Source organism: Macaca thibetana, chromosome 11 (genome assembly GCF_024542745.1).
Source record: "Macaca thibetana thibetana isolate TM-01 chromosome 11, ASM2454274v1, whole genome shotgun sequence".
NCBI lineage: Eukaryota > Metazoa > Chordata > Mammalia > Primates > Cercopithecidae > Macaca > Macaca thibetana.
The window spans coordinates 18,255,500-18,270,090 of NC_065588.1; the positions used below are offsets into that span (position 1 = coordinate 18,255,500).

Consider the following 14,591-nt stretch of genomic DNA (forward strand, 5'->3'; position numbering starts at 1 on the left):
TATGGATTGTTAAATGACTTTGCCTTTTTTGCAAACTATAATCATTTTCCTTTATTAGCTGAAGGATTTTATAATTTAAGGAAGATGAGAAACCTATAAGTCACGCTTTCAAATAAGGAACATGGATATTGCAAACATTAAATTCCCCCATAAAAATGTTAAGGCATCATTAAACTAGGTTCAGATTAATACAATTCAGTCAACTCTAGATAGATATCTCCCATAATAAGCTGAAACAATACCTAGTGGTCTAAGATGTAAAACATTTTACTACAGCCAATTTATAAACCTATAAAACATACAGGTATCATTCAAACTCTTTATTAATAGTGCATGCCTTGTATTAAATCAAAACCATTTTAAAGACCCCTCCCCTTTGGCATTCCCTTCCTCAGCTGTTGCCCCTCATTATGTATTATCTCACTGAAGCTCATCCAAAATGAATGACAGCATCTTTCTTGCTAGAAGCAGCATAGGCAATTCCCGGCCTAGTGATACAGCTTGGCTAGCGCTGAGATTTATAGACACACTTGCTGTCCTCAAACTACAATATTCTATTACTTAATGTTGATATATTTGTTTCTCTGTAGGTATGTGTTTTTTGCTCACTTCGGAAACATGCAACTTATTATTTTTAAGTTTTTTTCAAGTTGTTTTAAAAGTGAATTATGTTCACAAGAAAACTGGTATTGGGACAATATCATGTTCTAAACAATTATGAATCTGGTTGGAAAATTTCTTTTAACACCTCATTTTTCCCTAGTAAGAAAGCCAAGTATTTCATATTGACTGAGTTGCTGAGGGTTTTAATGAATTATGTTTTCTGGTTATCTATTGCCATGCAATACTTCCAAAATGAAAACAATATTTACTATGCTCACAAATCTATAGTTGGGGTAGAGTTCTGTGGAAGTCACCTATCTCTGTTCCACTTGCCATCAGCTGGAGTAGCCCAAAGGTTGTAGGCTGGCATCACCCAAAGATTTGCTTGTATATCTAGTGGTTATGTGGTCATTAACTCTATGTGCTGTCTCCAGCCTGGTGCCTCCATACATGTCGACTCATAGCTTCCAAAGCAGAGTTACAAGGGGGAGAGAAACAGATGGGATCTGTGTCTCCTTTTCTAACCTGGCTTCATAAGTCATACATGTTACTTCTGCCTCAATCTGTTTAAGACGAGTCTGTAAAACTGATCCACATCAACAGGAATGGAATTGGAACAACCTTTTGATGGGAGAAGTATCAAAAAATGTGTTTTTGTTTTAAAATTGTCACATTATCAAAGGTGGAATTAATCTAGTAATTTCAAATATCACTCTGAAAAAAATAGCTGTTCATTTCTAAAATTATGGCATCAAAAAATTTTAATATAAATTCTTGTTCTTATTACTACATTCCATATATTCCTTATGACACGATGTGTCATCCAAGGTCAATTTTCTAAAACATCAGTGTATGATTAAAAAATTAAAACATATGGAAACATAAGCAGTACCTTTGACAGAAAAATTTTGATCTGACTTATCGCAGGTACATATGCATGAATTAAACTATTAAAAATTACCATTTAACATTAGATTCTTACATTTAACATAGATAAATGTTATTTTTAATGCAAAATTGTTCCCAAATAATCTTTAACTGGAAAAATGATTCTAAAGAATGAAGACCAAATCTCTAAAAATGAGATAATCCAGAAGAAAAAACAAAACAAAAACCATATTCAACTATAACTGCTTGTACTGATAAATATATATGTATACATAGCCAATATTAAAACTCAAAAATTAATACAATTTTTATAAACAATTGACCATAAGAGTGCATCAGTAAATTTGCTAAGACAGCTTTGTACAATAGAAGTTTATTTTTCACTCACATAGCTATCTAATATAAATGTTCCTAGCTGATGGGAAGCTGTACTTACTCAAACCTGATATGTTAAATGCCAGCCAGAAGAAGACTGCCTCATTACAGTCTTACACAGAGATGACCATGAAGTTTATTAACAGAAACTATCTCAGCTGGCAGGATTTCAGGAAGTACACTTTGTTGTCTACAAAAGACTAGGAAAGCAAAATATATCACTATTTCATTAAATTATATAATATTTGTGACCCACCATTGAAAACATTTGTGTATATCCTTCCTCATTTACCCTAATTTCATAAACTAGACTAAAAAAGACCTTAGTAACATTTTTAAAAGTTCACCACTTTAAAAATGTAGGGTAAGAAAACTGGCATGTAATACACTGTTTCTAGGCAGTGATTAATAGTTTTTCCAGTTGGTCAGAGTACGTAAAAGGTAAAGCTGGAATACTCATCACGATAAGTTTTAAAGGAAAAGTATGTGAAAGGATAGCTCTCAGAGGAATCATAAATACGCAGATTTGGCCGGGCACAGTGGCTCACACCTGTAATCCCAGCACTTTGGGAGACCGAGGCGGGCAGATCACAAGTTCAGGAGATCGAGACGATCCTGGCTAACACGGTGAAACCCCGTCTCTACTAAAAATACAAAAAATTAGCCGGGCGAGGTGGCGGGCGCCTGTAGTCCCAGCTACTCGGGAGGCTGAGGCAGGAGAATGGCGTGAACCCGGGAGGCGGAGCTTGCAGTGAGCTGAGATCCCGCCTCTGCACTCCAGCCTGGGCGACAGAGTGAGACTTCGTCCCAAAAAAAAAACAAAAAAAAAAACCACAGTTTTTTGTGTATCATGTTAATGCCCAGAAGAGATATAACTTTACAATCAGGTGGACAGGATGACTTGGCCTTCAGATATCCACTTGACTGTTTTCTGGCCATCTCTCCTTAGGTAACTGACTCACGATAACAGTGGCCATGGTGGCAGAGATGGAAGCAATGCATGGGTCCACAATATGGACTTTCCGTCAATGTGGCTGATTGAGCACATCACTTCTAAGTATCCAACCAGTCAGTTTCCGAAATAAAACCTCCACGCTGGGTATGGCACCATTTCTTAGGTTGCTGGGAGAGTGGATAACAAGCTGCAGGTTAAATGCTAGCATCTAGATTTTGCTGTTTCAGGATCCTGTGATCTGCAGTGATATGGGACAGCACAGTTCAGTGGTAGCATCCACTGATGCTAAACAAGGGAGTGGATCTACTGTTAACTCTCACCCAGAGAGCAGAGTCACCACTAAGCTTTTCAGAGTTGTCTGTGCCTACTCATCAGTGCATCCTACTTCCTGAGTAAAGGAAGTTCCCCTGAATTCTCCCAGGGATGGTAGTCAAACACTGGGTTCTTGTGACTAATTTAATATAGTAACCCTAAACTCCTTCACGTCTTTATAAACATTCTAAACCAATTTTGTACACTACCACATAAGCTTCTGTTTTCCCACTACTTTTACTTTAGTATATCATCAAGGTCAGACTTCTAACGAACAGCAAATCTATTCAGACCAGCTCTAGGTGTCACTCTTACAATGTTGCACTGTGGCTCCTGGTGAGTGAGCTTAATATTGTTTCACCCTTCTCCAAGGTCACTCTAACACTCCCTATTAAAGGACTTCACCCACCTTGGTCCCCAGGGTCTTGACAACACTTATTAATCAAGTATGTACATGTAGCATTGTGTGTTGTCATAATTTCCTGTGCCTGAGACCTAACCTTGATTTGTCAGCAATTTGGCCAAAATTAAGCCTTGGATCTCAACTTGAAAGACATCTTTCGTCAAAGGTCCACAAGGGCTGTGGCAGTGGTACCATGGTCTAGGAGGTAGACACTTGTCTTCGGAAAGAAACAGTAATTAGAATAACCTGAGAAGAACCAAAATGTTTGTACCTAATCCACAAATACTTATTTCAGGGCAACAAAGCCTTTAAGGTTATAAATTCCCCAACAAGTTTTTACTTCTGTCTGTCCTATGATGTATGAATTTCTAAATGTTTCGATCTGAAAAGGACCTTAGCTCTATAAATTAGCATATCTGTGACAATGACCCTTGCTAACATAGCGTGATACATGAAAATGAAGAAGGGTAGACTTTTTCATCAGATCAACTACAGAATATATATACTCTTGGGGAAGGAATTTGCTTAAGGCCTAAGTTTTATTACAAAATATGCATAATACTATGTAAGCTACTGAATTATTGTAAAGACACCTTTAAATCAAATGCATGTAATTCTATTAAATAAATCAAGAACTTTCATAGATTGATAAACTAAGCTCTGTAATCTATTAACTGTATGAATATAAGTACCCATTTCATTCAAAAGAACTGTGTAAAATAAAGGTAAACCACAAACTATGGCATGGTCGTTTAATAAATTCACATAAGCAGAGTATATTTGTCAAGGCAAACTGGATAGCTGTCCACCAGTAGGTTAGGGTGAGTGCAATGTTGTACAATAAATGAAAGGTTCTGTGTGAAGGAGAGTGAACAGGATACAACAAACAAAAAGGCAAACTACATGTTTGAAAACACAGCTGTGGTTCATAGTCATTTCATGTCTACTAAACAGATTTCCTTCTCTTTCCAAATACATTATTGATCAATTTGGCCATTGATTTAGATCCACTGGGTCGTCTCTTTTCTTTGAGTTTGAAGTTTATCAGGATGTCCTTGATAATTCTGATAAACATCATTTCCACTTCCAGAGACTGCTCTGCTGCAGACAGTTCACAGAATTGGCATCGGTTATCCAGTGCCAGCTTTTGCCCTTCTTCCCAGCCAACCTCTCGCACATGACAAAGATCTCGTTTGTTGCCAACCAAAAACATTGCTGATTCCACAGCTCTGAAAGAGAGATACACAATTTTTAGCAAGACTGTTTTAACAACTTTTTTTAAAAAACAGATTTATAGCCAAAGGATTATAAATCAAAGAAACAATAGTGTGTGTGTGTGTTACTTATGGTCATGTGTGTGTATTGTTACACATAGCTCCAATTACTTAAAATCATTTTAGATAAAATGTAAATAGCACAGAAGCAACAAGGCTCTTTTTTTTTTTTTTTTTTTTTTTTTTTTTTGAGACGGAGTCTCACTCTGTTGCCCAGGCTGGAGTGCAGTGGCCGAATCTCAGCTCACTGCAAGCTCCGCCTCCCGGGTTCACGCCCTTCTCCTGCCTCAGCCTCCCGAGTAGCTGGGACTACAGGCACCCGCCACCTCGCCCAGCTAGTTTTTTGTATTTTTTTGGTAGAGACAGGGTTTCACCGTGTTAGCCAGGATGGTCTTGATCTTCTGACCTCGTGATCTGCCCGTCTCGGCCTCCCAAAGTGCTGGGATTACAGGCTTGAGCCACCGCGCCTGGCCCCGCAACAAGGCTCTTAAAGCACAGGATTTGAAGTAACATGGACCTATTACTGAATTCTGGTGCTGTCTACTAACCAAAGTATGATTGTTATCTTTCCCACTTTCAATTTCCTTTAATGTAAAAATGTGGTACATATTCATTATGGAATATTATGCAGCCATAAAAAAGAATGAGAGCGGGCATGTGCAGTGGTTCATGCCTGTAATCCGAGCACTCTGGGAGGCTGAGGCAGGCTGATCACGAGGTCAGGAGATTGAGACCATCCTGGCTAATACAGTGAAACCCCACCTCTACTAAAAATAAAAAAATTAGCTGGGCATGGTGGTGGGCGCCTGTAGTCCCAGCTACTCGGGAGGCTGAGGCAGGAGAATCTCTTGAACCCGGGAGGCGGAGGTTGCAGTGAGCCAAGATCATGCCACTGCTCTCCAGCCTGGGTGACAGAGTGAGGCTCTTGTCTCAACAAAAAGAGCATGTCCTTTGCAGGGACATGGATGGAGCTGGAGGCCCTTATCTCTAGTAAACTGACACGATAACAGAAAATCAAATACTGCATGTCCTCACTCATAAGTGAGACCTAAATGATGAGAACATATGGAGACACAGAGGGGAATAACACATAATGGTGCCTATTGGAAGGTCGAGGGTGGGAGGAGGAAGAGGATCAGGAAAAATTAATGGGTTCTAGGCTTCATACCTGGGTGATGAAATAATCTGTACAATAAACCTCCATGACACAAGTTTACCTGTGTAAAAAACCTGCACATCTACCCCGAACCTAAATTCAAAGTTTCAAAAATGGTGAAATAATCCTCACACAGAATTCTCAGAGATTAAATCTCATGGAGACTGTATACATTAAATGATGTATATAAAAATACCTAACACAGGCCCAGGCAATGAAAGATGCTGACGAAGTGTTATTTTTCATGTTCCTTATCAATTGCAAGGGAAGAGCTAGCAAATGTCTCTTTACTTATACAGTTACTATAATTGAACAGTCAATTTAGATAAAATTTTCACAAGCAAAAATATTCAATATTTATTGCTGTTTCGCTCCACTAATAGCCATTATAACATGCTCCCGAGAAAACTGTATAATCTCATGAACTTGCCCAATTCTCCTGTTTAAGAAATGTGTCTTTGTTAAGATAAAATGTATCTGTAAACATCAATATATCCTCCTTGGTTATAATGAAACAACACAAAAATAGAGTTTGAGTTGAAGAATATATTAAAATCACTAGGCTTTAAAAGGCATAGAACACTGCAAAGATATCTACTATAAGGAAAAAAAATGGGTGCACACAGTCAGTCTTCAACTCTTACTGGCCCCAATTCCACTAAAAGTTGGTGTCATTCAAATGACAATGTGTGGTGAACTTTTAAAAATGCTACTAAGGTCTTTTTTTAGTCTAGTTTATAAAATTATTGAAAAGGGTAAATGAGGAAGGATATATACATAGGTTTTCAAGGGTGGGCCACAAATATCAGATATAATTTAATGAAATAGTGATATATTTTGCTTTCCTAGTCTTTTTACAGATTGAGAACTGAAAACATTCAAAGAATTATTTAGTCAATAAATTAGAAATATTTCCTGAAAAATGTCCAATACAAATGTTTATACTTTCAGTATGTTTTTAAGTGTTCTTGAGTGATTACTTTGAAGAAATGTCAGAATTTTATTTCTGTCCGTTATCTACATCATGATGCTTAAATATAAGATATTTAATGATTGAAACAATGGAGTTCTAAAATATCCGTAATATTATAGGAAATAAGAGCTATGAGGCACCTTAGTAAAATCTCATCTGTTTCTCCTATCCTGCTGCCACCAGTTAAATAATTAGAAAAATGAGCTCTAGAGATTAAAGTGGCTTACTTAGGCCGAATCAAAGGAAAGCAAGAATGTACATCATCTAACTCCAGGGAAATACTTTATCAATTATTATCCCATGATTTCTTTATAGTGGACATTTAAAATAGATACTAAAAGTACATATACCAATTCTCAGTAGTATTGTGCTTTTTTTACTTACCAGATTAGAATACTATTTAGATTCTAAGGGCTAAATTGGCTAAAAGCACGAAGACTCTTTTACAATCAGAACGTTGAGCAAAAGTACTTTAAATGGAAAAGGCCAAAATGACTGAAAAATGGGGAAAACTTAAATTGGAAACTCAGATGCTTAAACTTTTATCTACTAATGAAACAATAGCTTAAGGCACAATCATGTTTTCATAGTTCCTTGTGTCAAGACAAGAATAAGGAATTGTTGATCAGCCCTTTAGCAGGTAAAATGGAGAAAAATGTATTCTCATATTTAGAATTTGTAAACAGTTTGATTATTCCGTCTATTTTGCTTTGATAGATTGAACAACTCAGTGACTAGGAATTGGATTTCACGGGATGCCAAACGTAATAAATCTGAATTTATTTAGTATCCTTAACATTTTTGTGAGAATGGAAAGAAAAGGTTGGAAAGAGAACTATCTTATATACAAAGGACCATTATTTTGCAAGTGAGTGTCATGTTAACAATAGAAGCTGTCTTGTAAAATAGCCATTTACTCAGGGCGAGTAACTGTTTATGGCAGCCAGGATATAAAGCATTCTCATCTTATTCCTTTTACTACATGTGTAACTCCTGTGGAATGGGAAGGTGAATTGTTCAGGGCTGTTAAATTTTGTAATTGGAAGGCTGTATTAAACACTTCCTAATGATGCTTACGGCTATATGATGATTTACTAAAAAGAAAGGAGAAAGGAATGAAAAATACCTTCCTTACCTTTTACAATGACTAGTCTGTGGCTCCCGGATTCTGTAGATCAGTGCTTTCGCGAAAGCAAATGAAGACCTATCACTGATGTCATACACAATAACAAACCCATCTGCCCAGTGAAGCTCACTTGTGAGGGAGAATTTTGCTTTCTGTGTCTGAAAATAAACCAAGTACATTAAGAGTGGTTGGGATCTAATACCTGTGTTTTTATACTTTAAACAGTCAACTAATGGAGACCCACTTCAGCTGGAAGATACATCAGTATGTTAAATACTGATATTTTCTAAAATATAGTTCTTTATTACTCATTGTCCTTAATTAAAAGTGATTAAATGTAAAACAGAACTATAATAAAGTTATATCTATCTAATTTTATAACTTTTCTAGAAGAAAACATCTCCACTTTTTCAGAAAATTTGATGAGCTACAATAATCGTCTTTTGAACTAATACCCACATATTTGTTGTGAATGTATATCATTTATCTGTTAGTGAATGGAATATCTATTGATTTCTGGTACTAGATTTAAATCAATAAAAATCAAAAATATTATAAAGGTTTAGCTAAAATATTTAAGGTATATTTTTATTTACCCTAAATGATCTGTCTCATATAGTTGTTTTGAAGTCCTGAATAAATGGCCATTTTTCTCTTATTTGTATAATCCCATTTTAACTGTTTTCCCATATGAATAGACAAGGAGGTTTGTACTGAAAATCTATTTTATGTATTATGTTTTATTGACAACTGGTTAGTTATAAGTGCAACTTAGTTGAAAATAAAAAGTGAATTGATAAGCCACTTAACTATTATCTTCTGGCAGTGACACTGTGACCTGATAGAAATATAGAAACAGCCTAATGTTGCGATTTTAAAGATATTTGTGGTATAATTTTTGACATGAAGTTAGAGATGACAGGTAATGGAATTGACAACACAAGAAAATAATCTCTTAAATTTTTAATAATTAAAATGAGAAGAAACTTTGGTTTTAACACTGCAACTTTTCACTTTTTTCACTTACCGCCATATAATCTTCAAAATCATGATTGTTAAAAAATCAATCAATCAATCAATATAAAAGGTGTTTTGTTTTACTTACTTGAGAACAAGGGTCATATATTTCCAGATTTAGTTGTTTCCTTTCCAAACACAAGTGCTTGTTATAGATAGATTCTGCAAAAATATTGCATATTCACTGTCAGTATGAAAATACTCTGAATGTGAACTCATATCTGAATCAGAGTCTGATAAATTCAACCACTCACATGTTAGTGGAATCGTATTGTGCCCTTTTTATATTGCTGGTGACCGAAAGCATGTATTTGTTGTATTTACTCAGATATGTTTTTTTGTTTTTGTTTTTTTGGAGACAGAGTCTCGCTCTGTCACCCAGGCTGGAGTGCAGTGGGGCAATCTCGGGTCACTACAAGCTCTGCCACCCAGGTTCATGCCACTCTCCTGCCTCAGCCTCCCGAGTAGCTGGGACCACAGTCGTGTGGCACTGCGCCCAACTAATTTTTTTTTTTTTTTTTTTTTTGTATTTTTAGTAGAGACGGGGTTTCACCGTGTTAGCCAGGATGGTCTCAATCTCTTGACATCGTGATCCCCCCACCTCGGCCTCCCAAAGTGCTGGGACTACACGCGTGAGCCACTGCGCCTGGCCGATATGTTTCTTACAAATGAATCTCACCATTATCTATATTCACCTACATACCTTTTTGCTCATATATTTATATTCCATCCTATTACTGTGCGTGGAACATCTATGTTCCTATCTAAAGTAAACCCATTCACTCTCAGCTAGTGATTTCTCCTCACCCGCTGAGAGACATGGCTTCAGCAATTCTACTTCCCTCTTATATATCATAATTTTTTCCTCTTTACCATATCATTAGCCACATCTTACAAACATGAAAAATTTCTTCTAGCTTAAATGTATTATGGCTTAATGGTTAATTCTCTATCTTGATTTTATTTGCCTTATTGGTAGCATTAACGCAGTTGATCATTCCTGCCTCCTTAAAGTATCTCCTTTACATGACCTTCAAGGCAAGACTGTCTCCAGTTTTTGTTTGTTTTTTAATTCCTTGTTGTTCTGTCTTAATCTTTTTTGTTCACCTCTCCCTGTCCCCACTGACTTCTCGCATCTCAAACATGGATCCAGTTCATAGATTTCTTCTCTTCTTACATTCTTTTTCAGATCTCTTCTAGTCCCAAGCTGTCACATGCCAATTATTTCTCATGAACCCAACTTATGTCTGAAGCCCATACCTCATCCCTGAACTCTGGACACAAATAACTTACTATTGGACATCTCCATTTAGATACTTGATAGATATCTCAATCTTTTGTTTGTTTGTTTGTTTTTGTTTTTTGTTTTTTGTTTTTGAGACGGAGTCTCGCTCTGTCGCCCAGGCTGGAGTGCAGTGGCCGGATCTGAGCTCACTGCAAGCTCCGCCTCCCGGGTTCCCGCCATTCTCCTGTCTCAGCCTCCCCAGTAGCTGGGACTACAGACGCCCGTCACCTCGCCCGGCTAGTTTTTGGTATTTTTTAGTAGAGACGGGGTTTCACCGTGTTAGCCAGGATGGTCTTGATCTCCTGACCTCGTGATCCGCCCGTCTCGGCCTCCCAAAGTGCTGGGATTACATGATATCTCAATCTTAACACACCTCAAGCTGAACCCCTTATATCCCTGCAAAGGCTGCATCTTCTACAATTTTCCATTTTGTTAAATGGCATATCTATAACTGCAGTTTCTCAGGTTAAAAAAAAAAAAAAAAAAAAAAAAAGGATTATCCTTGATTATTTGTCTTACGTCACATATTCTAAAATTTATTCTAAAATTCTTTTAGTCTACGTTCAAAATATATTTTGAATTTGTCTGTATCTCACCATCTCCATTGTTAACAATATAGTCTAGACCACCATCATTAATTGCCTAATTTATCACAAAGCCTCCTAAGTCATCTGTTTCCATCCTTCCTCTAACACCCTTCCTGTTTCTAGTGTATTCTCAACACAAGTGGGCCGGGCGCGGTGGCTCAAGCCTGTAATCCCAGCACTTTGGGAGGCCGAGACGGGTGGATCACGAGGTCAGGAGATCGAGACCATCCTGGCTAACACGGTGAAACCCCGTCTCTACTAAAAAAAAAAAAAATACAAAAAAATTAGCCGGGCGCAGTGGCGGGCGCCTGTAGTCCCAGCTACTCGGGAGGCTGAGGCAGGAGAATGGCGTGAACCCAGGAGGCGGAGCTTGCAGTGAGCCGAGATCGCGCCACTGCACTCCAGCCTGGGCGACAGAGCGAGACACCGTCTCACAAAAAAAAAAAAAAAAAAAAAAAAAAAAAAAAAAGAAGTAAAAGTGAACCTTGTAGCCAGATCACATCAATTATCTGATCAAATTCTCTTAGAGGATTAGGGTTGACTTCTTACCTCCTACCAGGTTATATTTAATGAAATTCGTTACAGTTTCATGAAACCTTAAATTATGTTTTCAGCCAGGTTCTTCTAAACTTTATAGGTTTATTCTTGACTCCAAACCACATTATTTCCTTCTAGTCAATTAAAATTATTCACTCTCAAATCTCAAAAACTGCCAGCAAGTGTCATCAATTCTCACATTTTTAGAATTGTATTATTTCCCCTTCTAGTTTTAATATACAAAGTGGAGTCATTTTTGCTAGTTTGCCCTCTGAGTTAATGAGCTTTTGATCATTTGGTTGGCTTTTCAAAAATGCCTCTAGGTCTCTTATTTTTCATTGAGATGTAACAGCCAGAAATGTGTAAACATTTCATTAGTTTATACAACTATATTATATCAAAGTTTACGTTGAGAGTTTTTGTTGTTATTTGGATGGTGTATCATTCTGTGTTTGTTTTATTTTTTAGTTCTGGGACATTTTCTCATGCCCGAGTCCTAACTTATATGTTATGTTGACGTTTTTGACTGATGTCATTGCCCTAAAAAATGAAACAACAGGAATTTTTCTTTTTATGTTTTCAACTTTCTATAATCAGTTTTCAGGCTTTTGCCCTAAAATGTTCATAATGTCATATGGACTGAAATACCATGTTGAATTCATGTAGGGAAAAACACAATGTAATATATTAAAGCTATTTTCTGAGATACTCCGATTATGCTACTTCATGATTGAATGCTAAAGATTTTTGTTTGTTTCTCATGGAAAAACACACTTGCAATCATAAATTCCCTTAGTCTAAGTAATAATCAACAAAAACATTCTCCTTTCTCCCAATTTTTATATTTTCTGTAATCTGCCATCCTCATTTAAAAAAAAAAAAATCTCCTTAACTCATTTCTTCAATGAGGTAAGATATTAGCACCATCATATTTAATTGGTGAGCCAAAAACATGCTCAAAATTATGGCAAGATTTCTCACTTTTTATGTTGTACTGTTTCCCATATATTATGCTAATTCTAGTCAAACAAATTTACAGAAGAGTTCATGAAATAATCTTAAAATTATATCAAAATGCCCTGTTATGTGTTTTAAATGTTTCTACATTTATATAAATGACTTAGATAATATGATGTTTAATCAAGGCATAATTTTCCTATTTTCTTATGGTTTTATAATAAAAATAAACTTTATTCCTTTGTTGTGGTTTCAGTATTAATTTTCTTATTTTTTAAAGAATGTTGATTTAATTTCAAAGTTGTTTTATACCTCACAAGAAATATTCAGTTGCACGTTCTACAATAGTTTGAAGAGAGGATCTTAGTTTTAATGTTTTTCCAGTTCCAGACTTTGAAACCAGTCTTAACATCAAATTGGATGAATTTTACCATAAAAGAACATTTAATTCAAGTTCCTATTTTGGCATTTCTAATCAGAATATGTGAATAAACAAACAGTTTTATATGCATAAAAATGGTACAGTCTATCAAAATGCATCTCTGTAGTTAAGTGGGATTTAATTATGATGTTAAAAATTTTAAGGTAAAAATGTCTAGAGTAGTGACTTACCAAAATTAGAAGCATATTCTCCAATGAATCGCTTAGTAAGAAACCTCACTGTAAGAGCTGCAAAGCAAACAATCTAGATTTAAGGCTGTTATATTTTATGAAACAGAAAATTTGGTTATGTGCATGAGGTTTTAGTTCTTAAATAAAAAATATTCAAGAATTAATAAAGACTTTAAAGTTTTACCAAATTTTGTTCTAAATAGTAGTTCACAATATTTCCATGGTACAAACAAATGATTAGAAAGCTGGAAAGGAAGTGATCTTAAAGCGCTGCACATCTAAATCACTATGCAGTTAATTCATTACCGCAAAAACATAAGGCCACTTACCTTTTGTAACAGAAACAGATTTCTCATATTTAAGATGCAAGAAGTTTGACATCTGTTTATTTTCTCTATCAAATTCAGTCTGGCTTCAAAGTACTAGATGTAATAGTCACAAGGACACTACCAAGTATTTGCAGTTATTTAAGGATGTAGGGACCTACAAATCCAGGAAATAGAAAAAGAACCTCTGGTATCCGTTCACCATGTCACAGCTCCTGGGTTTGGCCAGTTAAGATGTCATGATTCTTTAGGCTCAAGTGGCCCTATTGGTAGCATCCTACTATTATAATGTGACCAAGACCAAAGTAAAATACAACAAAACAAAAGCATGACTTCCAAAGTTAGGGCACATTATTTCTCAGTTCCAGGACATCCACCAAGCCATGCCCCGCAAAGTTCTTTCATCTCAGTAATGCTATATTTAAAATATAATCCACAAATCTCCAAACATCTCCCTACCCTAGTTTCAGAACAGATGAGTTCTATCAAGGCCATTGTTTGGCAACTAGTGGGTATGAGGGCAGGTGTGTTGAAGGGAGATGTAGGTGGGATAGTGATGTAGAAATTTCCTGTTATTCCTATGAATTGTAAACATCAGTAGAATAATATATAAAGTAAAATTTCAGGTATTTATCTTGCTATACCTGCCTATATATTCTATAAACATAGTTACTTGCCCATAAAAATGGAAACTCCTAATGAAAAACAATGTGCCTATCATCCCAGTGAGATGTTATTATAGATGTATTTTCATATATATGAAATATATATAAAATACATGGTTAATGGTTAACATGTCAGTTTCTCGCTCTTTCTATACTCTATTATAACATAGAAGACATCACCACTCACCAGATTTGCCCGTTCCTTCACCACCCAAGACAGCAAGTTTCACATCATTCATCTTGCTTTTCTGCTCCTTGGTCAGTACCGTCTTCTGGAACTATGCTGCCCTGTGACAAGCTTTTTTTTAAACTTCCTTTTTATTGCTGCTCTCATTTCTCTAAGAACAACTCCACCCCATATTCCCACCAGCCAACAATAACTTTAAAAATGTTTTCCTAGAGTAGTTTTCAACTCAGTTTTCGTATAACATATTTTTAAAAAACTAGAGTTACTCTTTAGACCTAAAGGGTTATAAAGAAAATATGTATATATTTATAACAGAACCTTAGCTTACAATTCTCTATTTTTGTGTACCTGGA

General features: G+C 36.0%; 1 protein-coding gene across 2 annotated transcripts; it reads right to left on the minus strand.

The window, feature by feature from the left end:
• Positions 1 to 4,274: 4,274 nt before the first annotated feature.
• On the minus strand, positions 4,275 to 14,375 carry RERGL (RERG like). Of its 2 annotated transcripts, XM_050750050.1 has the most exons (6): positions 14,239 to 14,353; positions 13,390 to 13,543; positions 13,061 to 13,117; positions 9,171 to 9,244; positions 8,075 to 8,223; positions 4,275 to 4,765 (listed from the first exon to the last, which is right to left on the minus strand). In XM_050750050.1, exons 2-6 carry the CDS (start codon positions 13,439 to 13,441, stop codon positions 4,483 to 4,485), a joined length of 615 nt encoding a protein of 204 aa, XP_050606007.1. In that variant the 5' UTR covers positions 13,442 to 13,543; positions 14,239 to 14,353; the 3' UTR covers positions 4,275 to 4,482. The 2 variants fall into 2 exon arrangements, with proteins under 2 accessions (XP_050606007.1, XP_050606006.1); XM_050750049.1 differs by lacking the exon at positions 13,390 to 13,543 and having other exon boundaries at positions 14,239 to 14,375.
• Positions 14,376 to 14,591: the final 216 nt, after the last annotated feature.